We start from the raw sequence: 16,329 nt of genomic DNA on the forward strand, positions 1-16,329 counted from the left end.
ATCTAATTCTCTCTGCACAAGTTACATCTGCCCCACCTGCAGCGCACAAGGTTTTGTCTATTTCAGAAGGAATTTGCCTTTGTGAGTGAACCAGAATAAGGGCCACAGCCTGTAACATGGCAGACGGGAGCTGATTGGCTGATTGGAGTTTATCACTCTCCATTTTATCACTGTTGAAGCTTAGTGCATCTGGCCCTATATCTCTATTCACTTTATCTCTCTCCCAGGTTTGATAAAACTCCCCTTAAACCCCCTATCTCACTCAATGTGTTTGGATTGTGGGTGCAAACTGGAGTCCCTGGAGCAAACACATGTAAATGCAAGAACATACAAACTCCACACAGTGTCTTGGTCAGAGTCAAACCCAAGACCTCAATGCTAAGAGGCAGCAAACAATGAGGCCGATTCAGAACCACTCGCAGCGGGCCAAATTCACTCCTGTCCCAGATGGTCGGGGATTGTGCATGCGTGAAAATGTGTAGTGAACGGATCCTGGCCCTTGTTCAGATTGGTTCACATTTCTGTGTGCGTTCACACGGGGGGGCCGATGGTGTGCGTTTCTGCGCATGTACGGACGCGTTTGTTCGCGCGGCTGGGTATTTGCCGGGCAGGGTTTGGTGGTCTTGCAAGGCTGTGAATTCGTAGCCTTGCAAATCAACCACAATATCCCCCCCTATGTATTGTGTAAAGCGCATGCAAACGCTGCACAGACACTAGCCTGCAATGTATTTTACTGGATTATTATTTTTAGTGGAATGTATTGTGTCTGTATTACTTGCTGCCTTTTCTGGACTACGTTTCTGGGCTTCCTGTCTGTGTTATGTGTCTAAGGCAATATCTGACTTTGATGTGTTAAGGAGCTGGGTGATATATATGAAATAACTCTTTGTAACTCCTCTGCCGCTGCCGGTTCCCTTGTTAGGAAATATATGTTTCTGTAACTGAGCCACTAACCACTTTGTACACCTGCAATGTGCAGCCAGTGATGTCACCGCAGCTCAAATCACTGCAACTTCAGTCTTTTTTTTCCCCTTCATGGTTCTTATCTTATCCGATTAACCCAGAAACTCCACCCAGTTTCATGTATACCCCTCCCCCCTCTAGTTCCTTAGCATTGTGAGAGACAAGTCTGCTTGGTACTTACTACTGTATTATGACCTTAGTGCATGTTTACTGATCTGTATTCTTCTTCTCTTCTACTATCACATGACAAATCTGTCCCCAACTTCCAGGGACTGCCCCAGATTTGAAAGATTTGTCCCCGCGTATGCCCCAGTTTGTGTGGCTTTGTTGTCTTCCTTTGTGTATGATAATTAAAGGGATTTCCTTAGGACCCTGGCCGACCTTGGCAACATGCTGTCCAGGATTTAAATGACACATTTAACCCCTTTTATTCCCAGTGTGGGATAGACCAGGCCGCAGGGTAGCCACCATACTGACTGGTACACAGAGAGAGCCCCTCTTACAAAGTTTAACCCTAGAACGCAATTCTAGAAATAAATTTTCATAATACTTTATTTTATTAGGAGTGTGCTGCGTGTCTTATGATATTTTTGAGTTGTGTTTGTACAGTTTGTGTCCTCAATTACAACTACCTATAATAAGCCACGGAACTTGACACATCTGACACGAGTACACTGCCACGTCTGACACGAGTACGCTGCCACGTCCTTTGCAACTCTGCTAGTGACGGTCGTACTGTTAAACATCGTTTTATCTGAAAATGCGTCCTGTTCGCAACGTAATTCACCCAGTTCGCACCATCAGACTTGTGATGATAAATTTGTCATGCGATACTTTATATCTGTTTGCGACTTTGGAACTAATTCATCATTGTAATGAATTGCGCCTCCGCGAGAAGCGCCTGCGCAATTCAGTGTAAATAGAATTCAAAGGCAGCTGCAAGCGTCTGTAGGAGATAGATGCCCCCCGGTTTGGATTTGCAAGAGCAGGGTGCTGCGTCGGTTCCGCGTCGCAACCAGCAGGATCCGGCCACCGTGGTCAGAGTATGCGTCATAACTTCAAAACTAAAGACTGGAAAAATAGACTGGTGGCACTTGCAGACTAGGTCACCGGTGGTGCAGGGGTTAAGGACACCCCTTGAAATCTGGACCTGTGTCTCAGATTCAGCTAATGCTTCGTGTGCCTAAGCCTGTGTGTACCCATACGCAATGTCTATCTGGGGCTTATCTGCTAGCTGGAGACTCCCGGGTTTTAGCCAATTGGAATTTGGCTAATGTCGTCCTGATCGGATCAGGCGACTGATAATAGCACCAGGCAATTAAGGAGATTGACTCTGCTCCTCTCCGACTTATCTCCCATCTCATCTGGCTGTTTTCTGTGTGACCAAAATACAACCCAGAAACTAGAATCCGCAAAAATGAATAGAGGTCGCGTATCCTAGCGGGGCCTCCGGGGCAGTTTTCCATATATTGTACGCTTTAAAATTTTTATGTAGTCTTCCTAAGAAAGGCCGCCTTAAGTTATGTAACAAACTATCTATTTGAATTGCTGTAATACTCTGTTACTGCTGTTAAAATCCCCCTATGTAGCACGTATACTCCTGAGTGATTATACCCCAAGGTTAGCTAAGAATTGTTTTCCTCAGAAACATTATTTTCCATTTTTAATATTATATCGCTAATTGTTTCTTTTAGATTGTTATGTTTTTGTTTTGTTTTTGTGTTTTTTAGCCATTTGTTGTTAGGCTATAATTGTTTATTAGGTGTCTGTCTGCTGATAACATCACATTACAGAGCAGCCATTACAGATGACCCTTGACCCGATGACCTCTTGTCAAAGCAACCTCCATTATTTTTTTTAGCACAGCTTATTGCACCTTTTGGCTTTTTGTTTTACTTAATAAAGCCCTGTGTGACATTTGTGAATCTCTGTTGTCCTCTGTGCAGTAATTGATGTCCCAATCCCATGGGAAGCCCGGGCTTGGCTCATCGCTGAGACGCCTCATGTAAATACTATTCCCAAATTCTGCTCCCTTAAAAGGCGCTCTTATCTCAAGGGATGGACTGAAACGCCATTCTCCTGTCAGCCCAGCTGCCCTGCTCTGTGTCCCATCTTAAGAGCCAGAAGACACCAGTCTTATAATAAGGGTGACATATCCCAGCCTCACACACCCTCCTGGCGTTTCACACTTTGAGACACCCCAGAGCCTCTGTCCCTCATCTTCATTAAATATATATATTTATGGTTCTGCCGCATCAGAATGTGAAAGTTATTAGTGTGCGCTGACATATTGTAAGATGTACTGTATATTTGTACTGTCTGGCTTAGCTCAGTACAGAGTGCAGAGCATGCAATGAGGTAAAATCTAGAAAATTATTGTTATAAAGTTCAGGTAACAGTCTCCCCACAGTCCTCGTCTCATGGCTGCCATTTTGTGCGCTGAATTTGAATGCAACCTATTGATTCTCTAGGTGTGACTGGCCGCACGGGCACAAAATGGCCGCCATCACGCATGTTTGATAAGGGATTTTTTTTGAGGGGGGGGGGGGGGTAATATATGGCTGAATGGGAACTCTGTGAAGAGTAGTCATATTCATACACGACTGTAAAGACATTGCTGGTGACCCCTCGGTCTTGTGGTTTACTCTTGTATATTTGTGTCCTGTCACAGGGCGCACCCGGATCGAAGAAGGCGCCTCTTTACGCATAGACTCCCTTCGCTCGGACGACCAGGGGTGGTATGAATGCAGGGTGTTGTTTCTGGACCGTCACCATGGCGACGAGGACTTCAAAAATGGGACTTGGATCCATCTCACTGTGAACTGTAAGTCTTGCCATCATTCTTGGGAGATCAGTGTATGTATGTGCGTGTGAGTAGTGTATATTTTGGGTCAGTACGTGTGGTGTTCTGTTTCTTTCTGCTGTCCCGCCGGGCCGGAGCAGGTAGGCCTCCACTTCCCCTCACGGCCATCAAACTGCACCTCATATCAGTCATACTGACCCAACATCAGGTGTAAGATGGAGGAAACACGGTCACACTTTGAGGCGCGTAGTCGGATCAGATTTCTGTGTTTAAGGGGACATCAGCGGGTGACATTTGTTGCCAACTTACAGTAACGACGCCATGTCAGGTTTAGTGAGTTGCGCTTAGTGAGTTGCGCTTGATAACGGCAGGACAGACATTGGGCCTGATTCACGTTGCCCCACCCCCCCCTGGTCACCACTCCGCCGCATAGCCCTGGACGTACTGCGATGGCTGCGATGAAATCAGCCTAACCGTTGCTGGATCTGACGTCACACACCCTCCCCCTACAACACCTGGGCGTGCCTGCATTTTCCCTAGGCACACCTGCGATTAATCAGCCAGAGAGGGACACCGGCCAGATCACCTAGGTTACCCGGCGGCGCAGGGCGGAGAGGCGGGCCGGGAGGCGGAAGCTAGCTGACGCAGTTGCCCCCCGCCCCTCCCAGAAGACGATCGGAGCAGCCGGTCCAGGTGGAGGGCTCTCTCTTTTTTTTATAAGGTAGGCACTCTAATGTGTTTTTATCTCTCGCCTTGAAAACGGGGCATATGGGACCCCGAAACGTCGGACCATGAGATACGTGTTTTACCTACATTAAAGTTGGTATTTTGAATATTCAGACTTTGTTGTCATGTCTATGTATATATACAAAATAAAGTCATTTTTAACATGACACCATTAACCAAGGGTAAAGCGATTGGCAGAGGTTGGCGCGGGCATTTCATAAATCTTTATATTAAAATCAGCTAGATAAATAATCTGCGGCTGGAGAGAAGCCTTTCCACGCTGGGCTGATCTGTTCTGTGTGAGTGTGGAAACGTCCCTCCCTGCCAACTACAATGCCCCATATTGAGATAGGGGTACAGCTGCCAAAATTGAGAACAACACTTTCATCACTGTTCTGGCTGGCGCAGCGGTGGCAGCCCTGTGCCAGCTCTCTCTGAAACCCTCTGGTAAATGGCGGTACTCCCATTGCTAAGCGTAGCCTCTAGATGAAGTTTGCGGTTTGAAATATGAGTGTGTTGGGGCAATAGTACTTAGTACAACACACTTTATGTAGTATGGAATTAACAATATTGTTTTTCCTTATAAAATAAAAAATGATATATCTTTATAAGCGGCGAAGGTACACGTGCTCCATTGCAGTGTCATGCGCCTACATTTGCGCAGTTGTGGCGTGAGTTGCGCACCTAGAGAAACATTGGTGATTTGCGCCTCATAACTGATCCTTTCAGATACTGTTTTATTCAAAACGAAAGATATTATTTGGTTACAATCTACATGTTGCTTCTAGCCAGTGGAGGCAGCCATTTTGTGTGCTACCTGGCACCAATGAACAGTGACAATGGCTGCCCCTTACCCAGCACTAGTCTTCGGTGTGCTTTCAGTCGTGTTTCAGGTAAACATGTCCCCACAAAAGTTCCACTTAAGCGCCGGGTATTAGAGAAACTTTTCAGATAAGTGCTTGGCATCCGGACAGCTATAGGTTACTTCAGCCGCTCCTTTTGAAGTGACCGTGCGAATGTGGGGATTATCAGCGCTTTTCGCCCCCCCACTGCTGCTCCCTGCTCCGACGTGCGCACTCAGCCAGGACGGCTCAACCTCGTCAGGGGAACCTATGGAGAAGGCAATGACATCCCCACAGTGACTCTAATCCTCGCAGCAGAGGCTATCGATAAAGCACAGAGAGAGGGTGTTCCTAACTTCCTGCCTCCTCATTTAACCTGCCTGGGATGAGCTTTTTGTCCTCCGAGATCCTCAACCACCCATCCTCCAACATCCCCCCATCCCCTGGGTTTTGTCCTTGTGTTCATAGATGAAAGCCAACTTTTCCTGTCCGTGCCATAAAGCCAGAGAACTGAAACGGGACATGGAGAAATGTCCTTTCACCCTAATTAGATCAGACCTGACCCCTGACTTCCAGCCACTCTCCCCTCCCGCCTTTTCCTCCTGACAGAAGTACAGTATGAGGAGCATCTCAAGGGATTGAGACTTGAAGGCCTCTGTATCATCTTCACCAGGGTCGAAGAAGAACCTCATGAACACAATGGCATATGCTGGCGCTATACAAGGCAATGAACACGGTTCTTCATCTTCATTATTAGGCACTGTCATTTTGACAAAGAGCGGTTAAATTAGTGTTGGCGTGTCCAGCCAACCATCTACGGAGCGTACCACCGCCACATTCCATGGTGGGTGAGAATAACACGGGCCGTGCTCGTTTTTACCTCAGGTTTCTTGACCTGTTTTTAATGACCTTGTTTTCACTGCTGCTACATTTATATTTATGTGCCTGGAACTTAGAGCTTATGGCTTCCTACCAAATGTACGGAGCGCTGCAACCGCGGGTGTGGTGAAATCAGGAAATGCATTCCAGGTTATCCTGTTTCCACCACCTGCAGCTCAAGTAACAGCGCCTGACCAGTAAACCTCCATGTTGCACCTTGTTGTGTGAAGTATGTGGCTTTGAGGGTGCTTGCCAAGTGGTCATGTGACCTGATACCATGGAGTAAGGGGCGTGTGTGCTCTCATTGGTGTAGAAGCCTTTCCCATACATATACATCTCCTATATGTCTGTGCTAAAACCTGTAGAGGTTAGAGTCCCTATACATAACAATCGCTGTATAAATGATCTATTATGAGTGTTAGGGGATATCACATAAATGATACATGACTGGTAATGTGTAGCGTGTGTGTGTTTTAGGATACATGACCATTAATGTTTATTATGGGGGGAGGGTGGGATACATGACCGGTAACATGTAGTATGGGGGGAGATGTTTAGTATGGGGGGGTATGGATACATGACTGATAATGTGTAGTATGGGGGGGATACATGACTGGTAATGTGTAGTATGGGGGGATACATGACTGGTAATGTGTAGTATGGGGGGGATACATGACTGATAATGTGTAGTATGTGGGGGATACATGACTGGTAATGTGTAGTATGGGGGGAAACATGACTGGTAATGTGTAGTATGGGGGGATACATGACTGGTAATGTGTAGTATGGGGGGGGGATACATGACTGGTAACGTGTAGTATGGGGGAGGTACATGACTGGTAATGTGTAGTATGGGGGAGGTACATGACTGGTAATGTGTAGTATGGGGGGGGATACATGACTGGTAACGTGTAGTATGGGGGAGGTACATGACTGATAATGTGTAGTATGGGGGGGGATACATGACTGGTAACGTGTAGTATGGGGGATACATGACTAGTAACGTGTAGTATAGGGGGGATACATGACTCGTAACGTGTAGTATGGGGGATACATGACTGGTAACGTGTAGTATGGGGGAGGTACATGACTGGTAATGTGTAGTATGGGGGGGATACATGACTGGTAACGTGTAGTATGGGGGATACATGACTGGTAACGTGTAGTATAGGGGGGATACATGACTGGTAACGTGTAGTATGGGGGGATACATGACTGGTAACATGTAGTATGGGGGATACATGACTGGTAATGTGTAGTATGGGGGGGGGATACATGACTGGTAACGTGTAGTATGGGGGAGGTACATGACTGGTAATGTGTAGTATGGGGGAGGTACATGACTGGTAATGTGTAGTATGGGGGGGGGGATACATGACTGGTAACGTGTAGTATGGGGGAGGTACATGACTGGTAATGTGTAGTATGGGGGGGGGATACATGACTGGTAACGTGTAGTATGGGGGAGGTACATGACTGATAATGTGTAGTATGGGGGGGGATACATGACTGGTAACGTGTAGTATGGGGGATACATGACTAGTAACGTGTAGTATAGGGGGGATACATGACTCGTAACGTGTAGTATGGGGGATACATGACTGGTAACGTGTAGTATGGGGAGGTACATGACTGGTAATGTGTAGTATGGGGGGGATACATGACTGGTAACGTGTAGTATGGGGGATACATGACTGGTAACGTGTAGTATAGGGGGGATACATGACTGGTAACGTGTAGTATGGGGGGATACATGACTGGTAACATGTAGTATGGGGGATACATGACTGGTAATGTGTAGTATGGGGGGGGATACATGACTGGTAACGTGTAGTATGGGGGAGGTACATGACTGGTAATGTGTAGTATGGGGGGGGGATACATGACTGGTAACGTGTAGTATGGGGGAGGTACATGACTGATAATGTGTAGTATGGGGGGGGGATACATGACTGGTAACGTGTAGTATGGGGGATACATGACTAGTAACGTGTAGTATAGGGGGGATACATGACTCGTAACGTGTAGTATGGGGGATACATGACTGGTAACGTGTAGTATGGGGGAGGTACATGACTGGTAATGTGTAGTATGGGGGGGATACATGACTGGTAACGTGTAGTATGGGGGATACATGACTGGTAACGTGTAGTATAGGGGGGATACATGACTGGTAACGTGTAGTATGGGGGGATACATGACTGGTAACATGTAGTATGGGGGATACATGACTGGTAATGTGTAGTATGGGGGGGGGATACATGACTGGTAACGTGTAGTATGGGGGAGGTACATGACTGGTAATGTGTAGTATGGGGGAGGTACATGACTGGTAATGTGTAGTATGGGGGGGGGATACATGACTGGTAACGTGTAGTATGGGGGAGGTACATGACTGATAATGTGTAGTATGGGGGGGGGATACATGACTGGTAACGTGTAGTATGGGGGATACATGACTAGTAACGTGTAGTATAGGGGGGATACATGACTCGTAACGTGTAGTATGGGGGATACATGACTGGTAACGTGAAGTATGGGGGAGGTACATGACTGGTAATGTGTAGTATGGGGGGGATATATGACTGGTAACGTGTAGTATGGGGGATACATGACTGGTAACGTGTAGTATAGGGGGGATACATGACTGGTAACGTGTAGTATGGGGGGATACATGACTGGTAACATGTAGTATGGGGGATACATGACTGGTAATGTGTAGTATGGGGGGGGATACATGACTGGTAACGTGTAGTATGGGGCGATACATGACTGGTAACGTGTAGTATGGGGGGGATACATGACTGGTAACGTGTAGTATGGGGGGGATACATGACTGGTAACGTGTAGTATGGGGGGGATACATGACTGGTAACGTGTAGTATGGGGGGGATACATGACTGGTAACGTGTAGTATAGGGGGGGATACATGACTGGTAACGTGTAGTATAGGGGGGGATACATGACTGGTAATGTGTAGTATGGGGGGGATACATGACTGGTAATGTGTAGTATGGGGGGGATACATGACTGGTAAAGAGTAATACGGCGGGAGATATATGACTGGTAACGTGTAGTATGGGGGGGGAATACATGACTGGTAACGTGTAGTATGGGGCGATACATGACTGGTAACGTGTAGTATGGGGGGGATACATGACTGGTAACGTGTAGCATGGGGGGGATACATGACTGGTAATGTGTAGTATGGGGGGGGATACATGACTGGTAACGTGTAGTATGGGGGGGATACATGACTGGTAACGTGTAGTATAGGGGGGGATACATGACTGGTAATGTGTAGTATGGGGGGGATACATGACTGGTAATGTGTAGTATGGGGGGGATACATGACTGGTAAAGAGTAATACGGCGGGAGGTACATGACTGGTAATGTGTAGTATGGGGGGGGGATACATGACTGGTAACGTGTAGTATGGGGGAGGTACATGACTGATAATGTGTAGTATGGGGGGGGGATACATGACTGGTAACGTGTAGTATGGGGGATACATGACTAGTAACGTGTAGTATAGGGGGGAAACATGACTCGTAACGTGTAGTATGGGGGATACATGACTGGTAACGTGTAGTATGGGGGAGGTACATGACTGGTAATGTGTAGTATGGGGGGGATACATGACTGGTAACGTGTAGTATGGGGGATACATGACTGGTAACTTGTAGTATAGGGGGGATACATGACTGGTAACGTGTAGTATGGGGGGATACATGACTGGTAACATGTAGTATGGGGGATACATGACTGGTAATGTGTAGTATGGGGGGGGATACATGACTGGTAACGTGTAGTATGGGGCGATACATGACTGGTAACGTGTAGTATGGGGGGGATACATGACTGGTAACGTGTAGTATGGGGGGGATACATGACTGGTAACGTGTAGTATGGGGGGGATACATGACTGGTAACGTGTAGTATGGGGGGGATACATGACTGGTAACGTGTAGTATAGGGGGGATACATGACTGGTAACGTGTAGTATAGGGGGGGATACATGACTGGTAATGTGTAGTATGGGGGGGATACATGACTGGTAATGTGTAGTATGGGGGGGATACATGACTGGTAACGTGTAGTATGGGGGGGATACATGACTGGTAACGTGTAGTATGGGGGGGGAATACATGACTGGTAACGTGTAGTATAGGGGGGATACATGACTGGTAACGTGTAGTATGGGGGGATACATGACTGGTAACATGTAGTATGGGGGGTACATGACTGGTAATGTGTAGTATGGGGGGGGATACATGACTGGTAACGTGTAGTATGGGGCGATACATGACTGGTAACGTGTAGTATGGGGGGGATACATGACTGGTAACGTGTAGTATGGGGGGGATACATGACTGGTAACGTGTAGTATGGGGGGGATACATGACTGGTAACGTGTAGTATGGGGGGGATACATGACTGGTAACGTGTAGTATAGGGGGGGATACATGACTGGTAACGTGTAGTATAGGGGGGGATACATGACTGGTAATGTGTAGTATGGGGGGGATACATGACTGGTAATGTGTAGTATGGGGGGGATACATGACTGGTAAAGAGTAATACGGCGGGAGGTACATGACTGGTAATGTGTAGTATGGGGGGGGGATACATGACTGGTAACGTGTAGTATGGGGGAGGTACATGACTGATAATGTGTAGTATGGGGGGGGGATACATGACTGGTAACGTGTAGTATGGGGGATACATGACTAGTAACGTGTAGTATAGGGGGGATACATGACTCGTAACGTGTAGTATGGGGGATACATGACTGGTAACGTGTAGTATGGGGGAGGTACATGACTGGTAATGTGTAGTATGGGGGGGATACATGACTGGTAACGTGTAGTATGGGGGATACATGACTGGTAACGTGTAGTATAGGGGGGATACATGACTGGTAACGTGTAGTATGGGGGGATACATGACTGGTAACATGTAGTATGGGGGATACATGACTGGTAATGTGTAGTATGGGGGGGGATACATGACTGGTAACGTGTAGTATGGGGCGATACATGACTGGTAACGTGTAGTATGGGGGGGATACATGACTGGTAACGTGTAGTATGGGGGGGATACATGACTGGTAACGTGTAGTATGGGGGGGATACATGACTGGTAACGTGTAGTATGGGGGGGATACATGACTGGTAACGTGTAGTATAGGGGGGGATACATGACTGGTAACGTGTAGTATAGGGGGGGATACATGACTGGTAATGTGTAGTATGGGGGGGATACATGACTGGTAATGTGTAGTATGGGGGGGATACATGACTGGTAAAGAGTAATACGGCGGGAGATATATGACTGGTAACGTGTAGTATGGGGGGGGAATACATGACTGGTAACGTGTAGTATGGGGCGATACATGACTGGTAACGTGTAGTATGGGGGGGATACATGACTGGTAACGTGTAGTATGGGGGGGATACATGACTGGTAATGTGTAGTATGGGGGGGGATACATGACTGGTAACGTGTAGTATGGGGGGGATACATGACTGGTAACGTGTAGTATAGGGGGGGATACATGACTGGTAACGTGTAGTATAGGGGGGGATACATGACTGGTAATGTGTAGTATGGGGGGGATACATGACTGGTAAAGAGTAATACGGCGGGAGATATATGACTGGTAACGTGTAGTATGGGGGGGGAATACATGACTGGTAATGTGTAGTATGGGGGGATATATGACTGGTAACGTGTAGTATGGGGGGGGAATACATGACTGGTAATGTATAGTATGGGGGGGATACATGACTGGTAACGTGTAATATGGGGGGGGGATACATGACTTGTATTGTGTAGTATGGGGGGGATACATGACTGGTAACGTGTAGTATGGGAGGGTGGGGGGGACGACACCTGCGCGGTAATGTGTAGTATGGGAGGGGGGGATACATGACTTGTAATGTGGAGTAGGGGAGGGGGGATACATGACTTGTAATGTGTAGTATGGGGGGGACATTGCATGACTTGTAATGTGTAGTATGGGACGGGGGGACCTGAGCGGTAATGTACAGTTGTGTGTAATAAGCGCAGAGCGTCCTACAGTGTATTATTATGGATTGATATGTATGTGTATGTAGTTCGTGAAAATAAAATATTTTGGACTGCACAGCCTACCTGTATGTAATGGAAGTTGCTACCTTGCTAAGACTTGTAGTGCCACACACAAAGGAAAATAATGCAGGTGCACTATTCAGTCATTACTAATTATAATGATACATTTGCATTTAAATAGCAGGAATTTTTTACAAATTCTTGACCAAAATGATGGGCTCACCCCCATGTACAGGTAACCTCGTATAGACTCATCCAAACCGCCCCAGCCACGGTGTTGTAGTACAGGTAACCTCGTATAGACTCATCCAAACCGCCCCAGCCACGGCGCTGTAGTACAGGTAACCTCGTATAGACTCATCCAAACCGCCCCAGCCACGGCGCTGTAGTACAGGTAACCTCATATAGACCCATCCAAACCGCCCCAGCCACGGCGCTGTAGTACAGGTAACCTCGTATAGACTCATCCAAACCGCCCCAGCCACGGCGCTGTAGTACAGGTAACCTCGTATAGACTCATCCAAACCGCCCCAGCCACGGCGCTGTAGTACAGGTAACCTCATATAGACCCATCCAAACCGCCCCAGCCACGGCGCTGTAGTACAGGTAACCTCGTATAGACCCACCCAAACCGCCCCAGCCATGGCGCTGTAGTACAGGTAACCTCGTATAGACTCATCCAAACCGCCCCAGCCACGGCGCTGTAGTACAGGTAACCTCGTATAGACTCATCCAAACCGCCCCAGCCACGGTGTTGTAGTACAGGTAACCTCGTATAGACTCATCCAAACCGCCCCAGCCACGGCGCTGTAGTACAGGTAACCTCGTATAGACTCATCCAAACCGCCCCAGCCACGGCGCTGTAGTACAGGTAACCTCGTATAGACTCATCCAAACCGCCCCAGCCACGGCGCTGTAGTACAGGTAACCTCATATAGACACATCCAAACCGCCCCAGCCACGGCGCTGTAGTACAGATAACCTCGTATAGACTCATCCAAACCGCCCCAGCCACGGCGCTGTAGTACAGATAACCTCGTATAGACTCATCCAAACCGCCCCAGCCACGGCGCTGTAGTACAGGTAACCTCGTATAGACTCATCCAAACCGCCCCAGACCACGGCGCTGTAGTACAGGTAACCTCGTATAGACTTATCCAAACCGCCCCAGCCACGGCGGTGTAGTACAGGTAACCTCGTATAGACTCATCCAAACCGCCCCAGCCACGGCGCTGTAGTACAGGTAACCTCGTATAGACTCATCCAAACCGCCCCAGCCACGGCGCTGTAGTACAAGTAACTTCGTATAGACTCATCCAAACCGCCCCAGCCACGGCGCTGTAGTACAGGTAACCTCGTATAGACTCATCCAAACCGCCCCAGCCACGGCGCTGTAGTACAGGTAACCTCGTATAGACTCATCCAAACCGCCCCAGCAACGGCGCTGTAGTACAGGTAACCTCGTATAGACTCATCCAAACCGCCCCTGCCACGGCGCTGTAGTACAGGTAACCTCGTATAGACACATCCAAACCGCCCCAGCCACGGCGCTGTAGTACAGGTAACCTCGTATAGACTCATCCAAACCGCCCCAGCCACGGCGCTGTAGTACAGGTAACCTCGTATAGACTCATCCAAACCGCCCCAGCCACGGCGCTGTAGTACAGGTAACCTCGTATAGACTCATCCAAACCGCCCCAGCCACGGCGCTGTAGTACAGGTAACCTCGTATAGACTCATCCAAACCGCCCCTGCCACGGCGCTGTAGTACAGGTAACCTCGTATAGACCCATCCAAACCGCCCCAGCCACGGCGCTGTAGTACAGGTAACCTCATATAGACCCACCCAAACCGCCCCAGCCACGGCGCTGTAGTACAGGTAACCTCGTATAGACTCATCCAAACCGCCCCAGCCATGGAGCTGTAGTACAGGTAACCTCATATAGACCCACCCAAACCGCCCCAGCCACGGCGCTGTAGTACAGGTAACCTCGTATAGACTCATCCAAACCGCCCCAGCCACGGCGCTGTAGTACAGGTAACCTCATATAGACTCATCCAAACCGCCCCAGCCATGGCGCTGTAGTACAGGTAACCTCATATAGACTCATCCAAACCGCCCCAGCCACGGCGCTGTAGTACAGGTAACCTCGTATAGACTCATCCAAACCGCCCCAGCCACGGCGCTGTAGTACAGGTAACCTCAAATAGACCCATCCAAACCGCCCCAGCCATGGAGCTGTAGTACAGGTAACCTCATATAGACACATCCAAACCGCCCCAGCCACGGCGCTGTAGTACAGGTAACCTCATATAGACCCATCCAAACCGCCCCAGCCACGGCGCTGTAGTACAGGTAACCTCGTATAGACTCATCCAAACCGCCCCAGCCACGGCGCTGTAGTACAGGTAATCTTGTATAGACTCATCCAAACCGCCCCAGCCACGGCGCTGTAGTACAGGTAACCTCAAATAGACCCATCCAAACCGCCCCAGCCATGTCGCTGTAGTACAGGTAACCTCGTATAGACTCATCCAAACCGCCCCAGCCACGGCGCTGTAGTACAGGTAACCTCAAATAGACTCATCCAAACCGCCCCAGCCACGGCGCTGTAGTACAGGTAACCTCGAATAGACACATCCAAACCGCCCCAGCCACGGCGCTGTAGTACAGGTAACCTCATATAGACACATCCAAACCGCCCCAGCCACGGCGTTGTAGTACAGGTAACCTCGTATAGACTCATCCAAACCGCCCCAGCCACGGCGTTGTAGTACAGGTAACCTCGTATAGACACATCCAAACCGCCCCAGCCACGGCGCTGTAGTACAGGTAACCTCGTATAGACACATCCAAACCGCCCCAGCCACGGCGCTGTAGTACAGGTAACCTCGAATAGACACATCCAAACCGCCCCAGCCACGGCGTTGTAGTACAGGTAACCTCGTATAGACTCATCCAAACCGCCCCAGCCACGGCGCTGTAGTACAGATAACCTCGTATAGACACATCCAAACCGCCCCAGCCACGGCGCTGTAGTACAGGTAACCTCGTATAGACACATACAAACCGCCCCAGCCACGGTGTTGTAGTACAGGTAACCTCAAATAGACACATCCAAACCGCCCCAGCCACGGTGTTGTAGTACAGGTAACCTCGTATAGACTCATCCAAACCGCCCCAGCCACGGCGCTGTAGTACAGGTAACCTCAAATAGACCCATCCAAACCGCCCCAGCCACGGCGCTGTAGTACAGGTAACCTCAAATAGACCCATCCAAACCGCCCCAGCCATGGAGCTGTAGTACAGGTAACCTCATATAGACCCATCCAAACCGCCCCAGCCACGGCGCTGTAGTACAGGTAACCTCGTATAGACACATCCAAACCGCCCCAGCCACGGCGCTGTAGTACAGGTAACCTCGAATAGACACATCCAAACCGCCCCAGCCACGGCGCTGTAGTACAGGTAACCTCATATAGACACATCCAAACCGCCCCAGCCACGGCGTTGTAGTACAGGTAACCTCGTATAGACTCATCCAAACCGCCCCAGCCACGGCGTTGTAGTACAGGTAACCTCGTATAGACACATCCAAACCGCCCCAGCCACGGCGCTGTAGTACAGGTAACCTCGTATAGACACATCCAAACCGCCCCAGCCACGGCGCTGTAGTACAGGTAACCTCGTATAGACTCATCCAAACCGCCCCAGCCACGGCGCTGTAGTACAGGTAACCTCATATAGACCCATCCAAACCGCCCCAGCCACGGCGCTGTAGTACAGGTAACCTCGTATAGACACATCCAAACCGCCCCAGCCACGGCGCTGTAGTACAGGTAACCTCGTATAGACTCATCCAAACCGCCCCAGCCACGGCGCTGTAGTACAGGTAACCTCGTATAGACACATCCAAACCGCCCCAGCCACGGCGCTGTAGTACAGGTAACCTCATATAGACCCATCCAAACCGCCCCAGCCACGGCGCTGTAGTACAGGTAACCTCGTATAGACACATCCA

At 48.9% G+C, this 16,329-nt stretch overlaps 2 protein-coding genes across 4 annotated transcripts in view; both read left to right on the forward strand.

Moving 5' to 3' along the window:
• The window catches only part of IGSF9 (immunoglobulin superfamily member 9), a 72,677-nt gene that overhangs the window by 20,226 nt on the left and 36,122 nt on the right, over window positions 1-16,329 (forward strand). For both annotated transcript variants that reach the window (XM_083167734.1, XM_083167735.1), the window contains exon 4: window positions 3,635-3,787. In XM_083167734.1, coding sequence (XP_083023860.1) covers window positions 3,635-3,787 — 153 coding nt within the window. The remainder of the gene's footprint in view (window positions 1-3,634; window positions 3,788-16,329) is intronic.
• Window positions 1-16,329, forward strand: part of CFAP45 (cilia and flagella associated protein 45) — a 129,924-nt gene that overhangs the window by 1,557 nt on the left and 112,038 nt on the right. The gene's annotated exons all lie outside the window — the stretch shown is intronic.

Source organism: Crinia signifera, chromosome 12, assembly GCF_055691185.1.
Source record: "Crinia signifera chromosome 12, ASM5569118v1, whole genome shotgun sequence".
Taxonomy (NCBI): domain Eukaryota; kingdom Metazoa; phylum Chordata; class Amphibia; order Anura; family Myobatrachidae; genus Crinia; species Crinia signifera.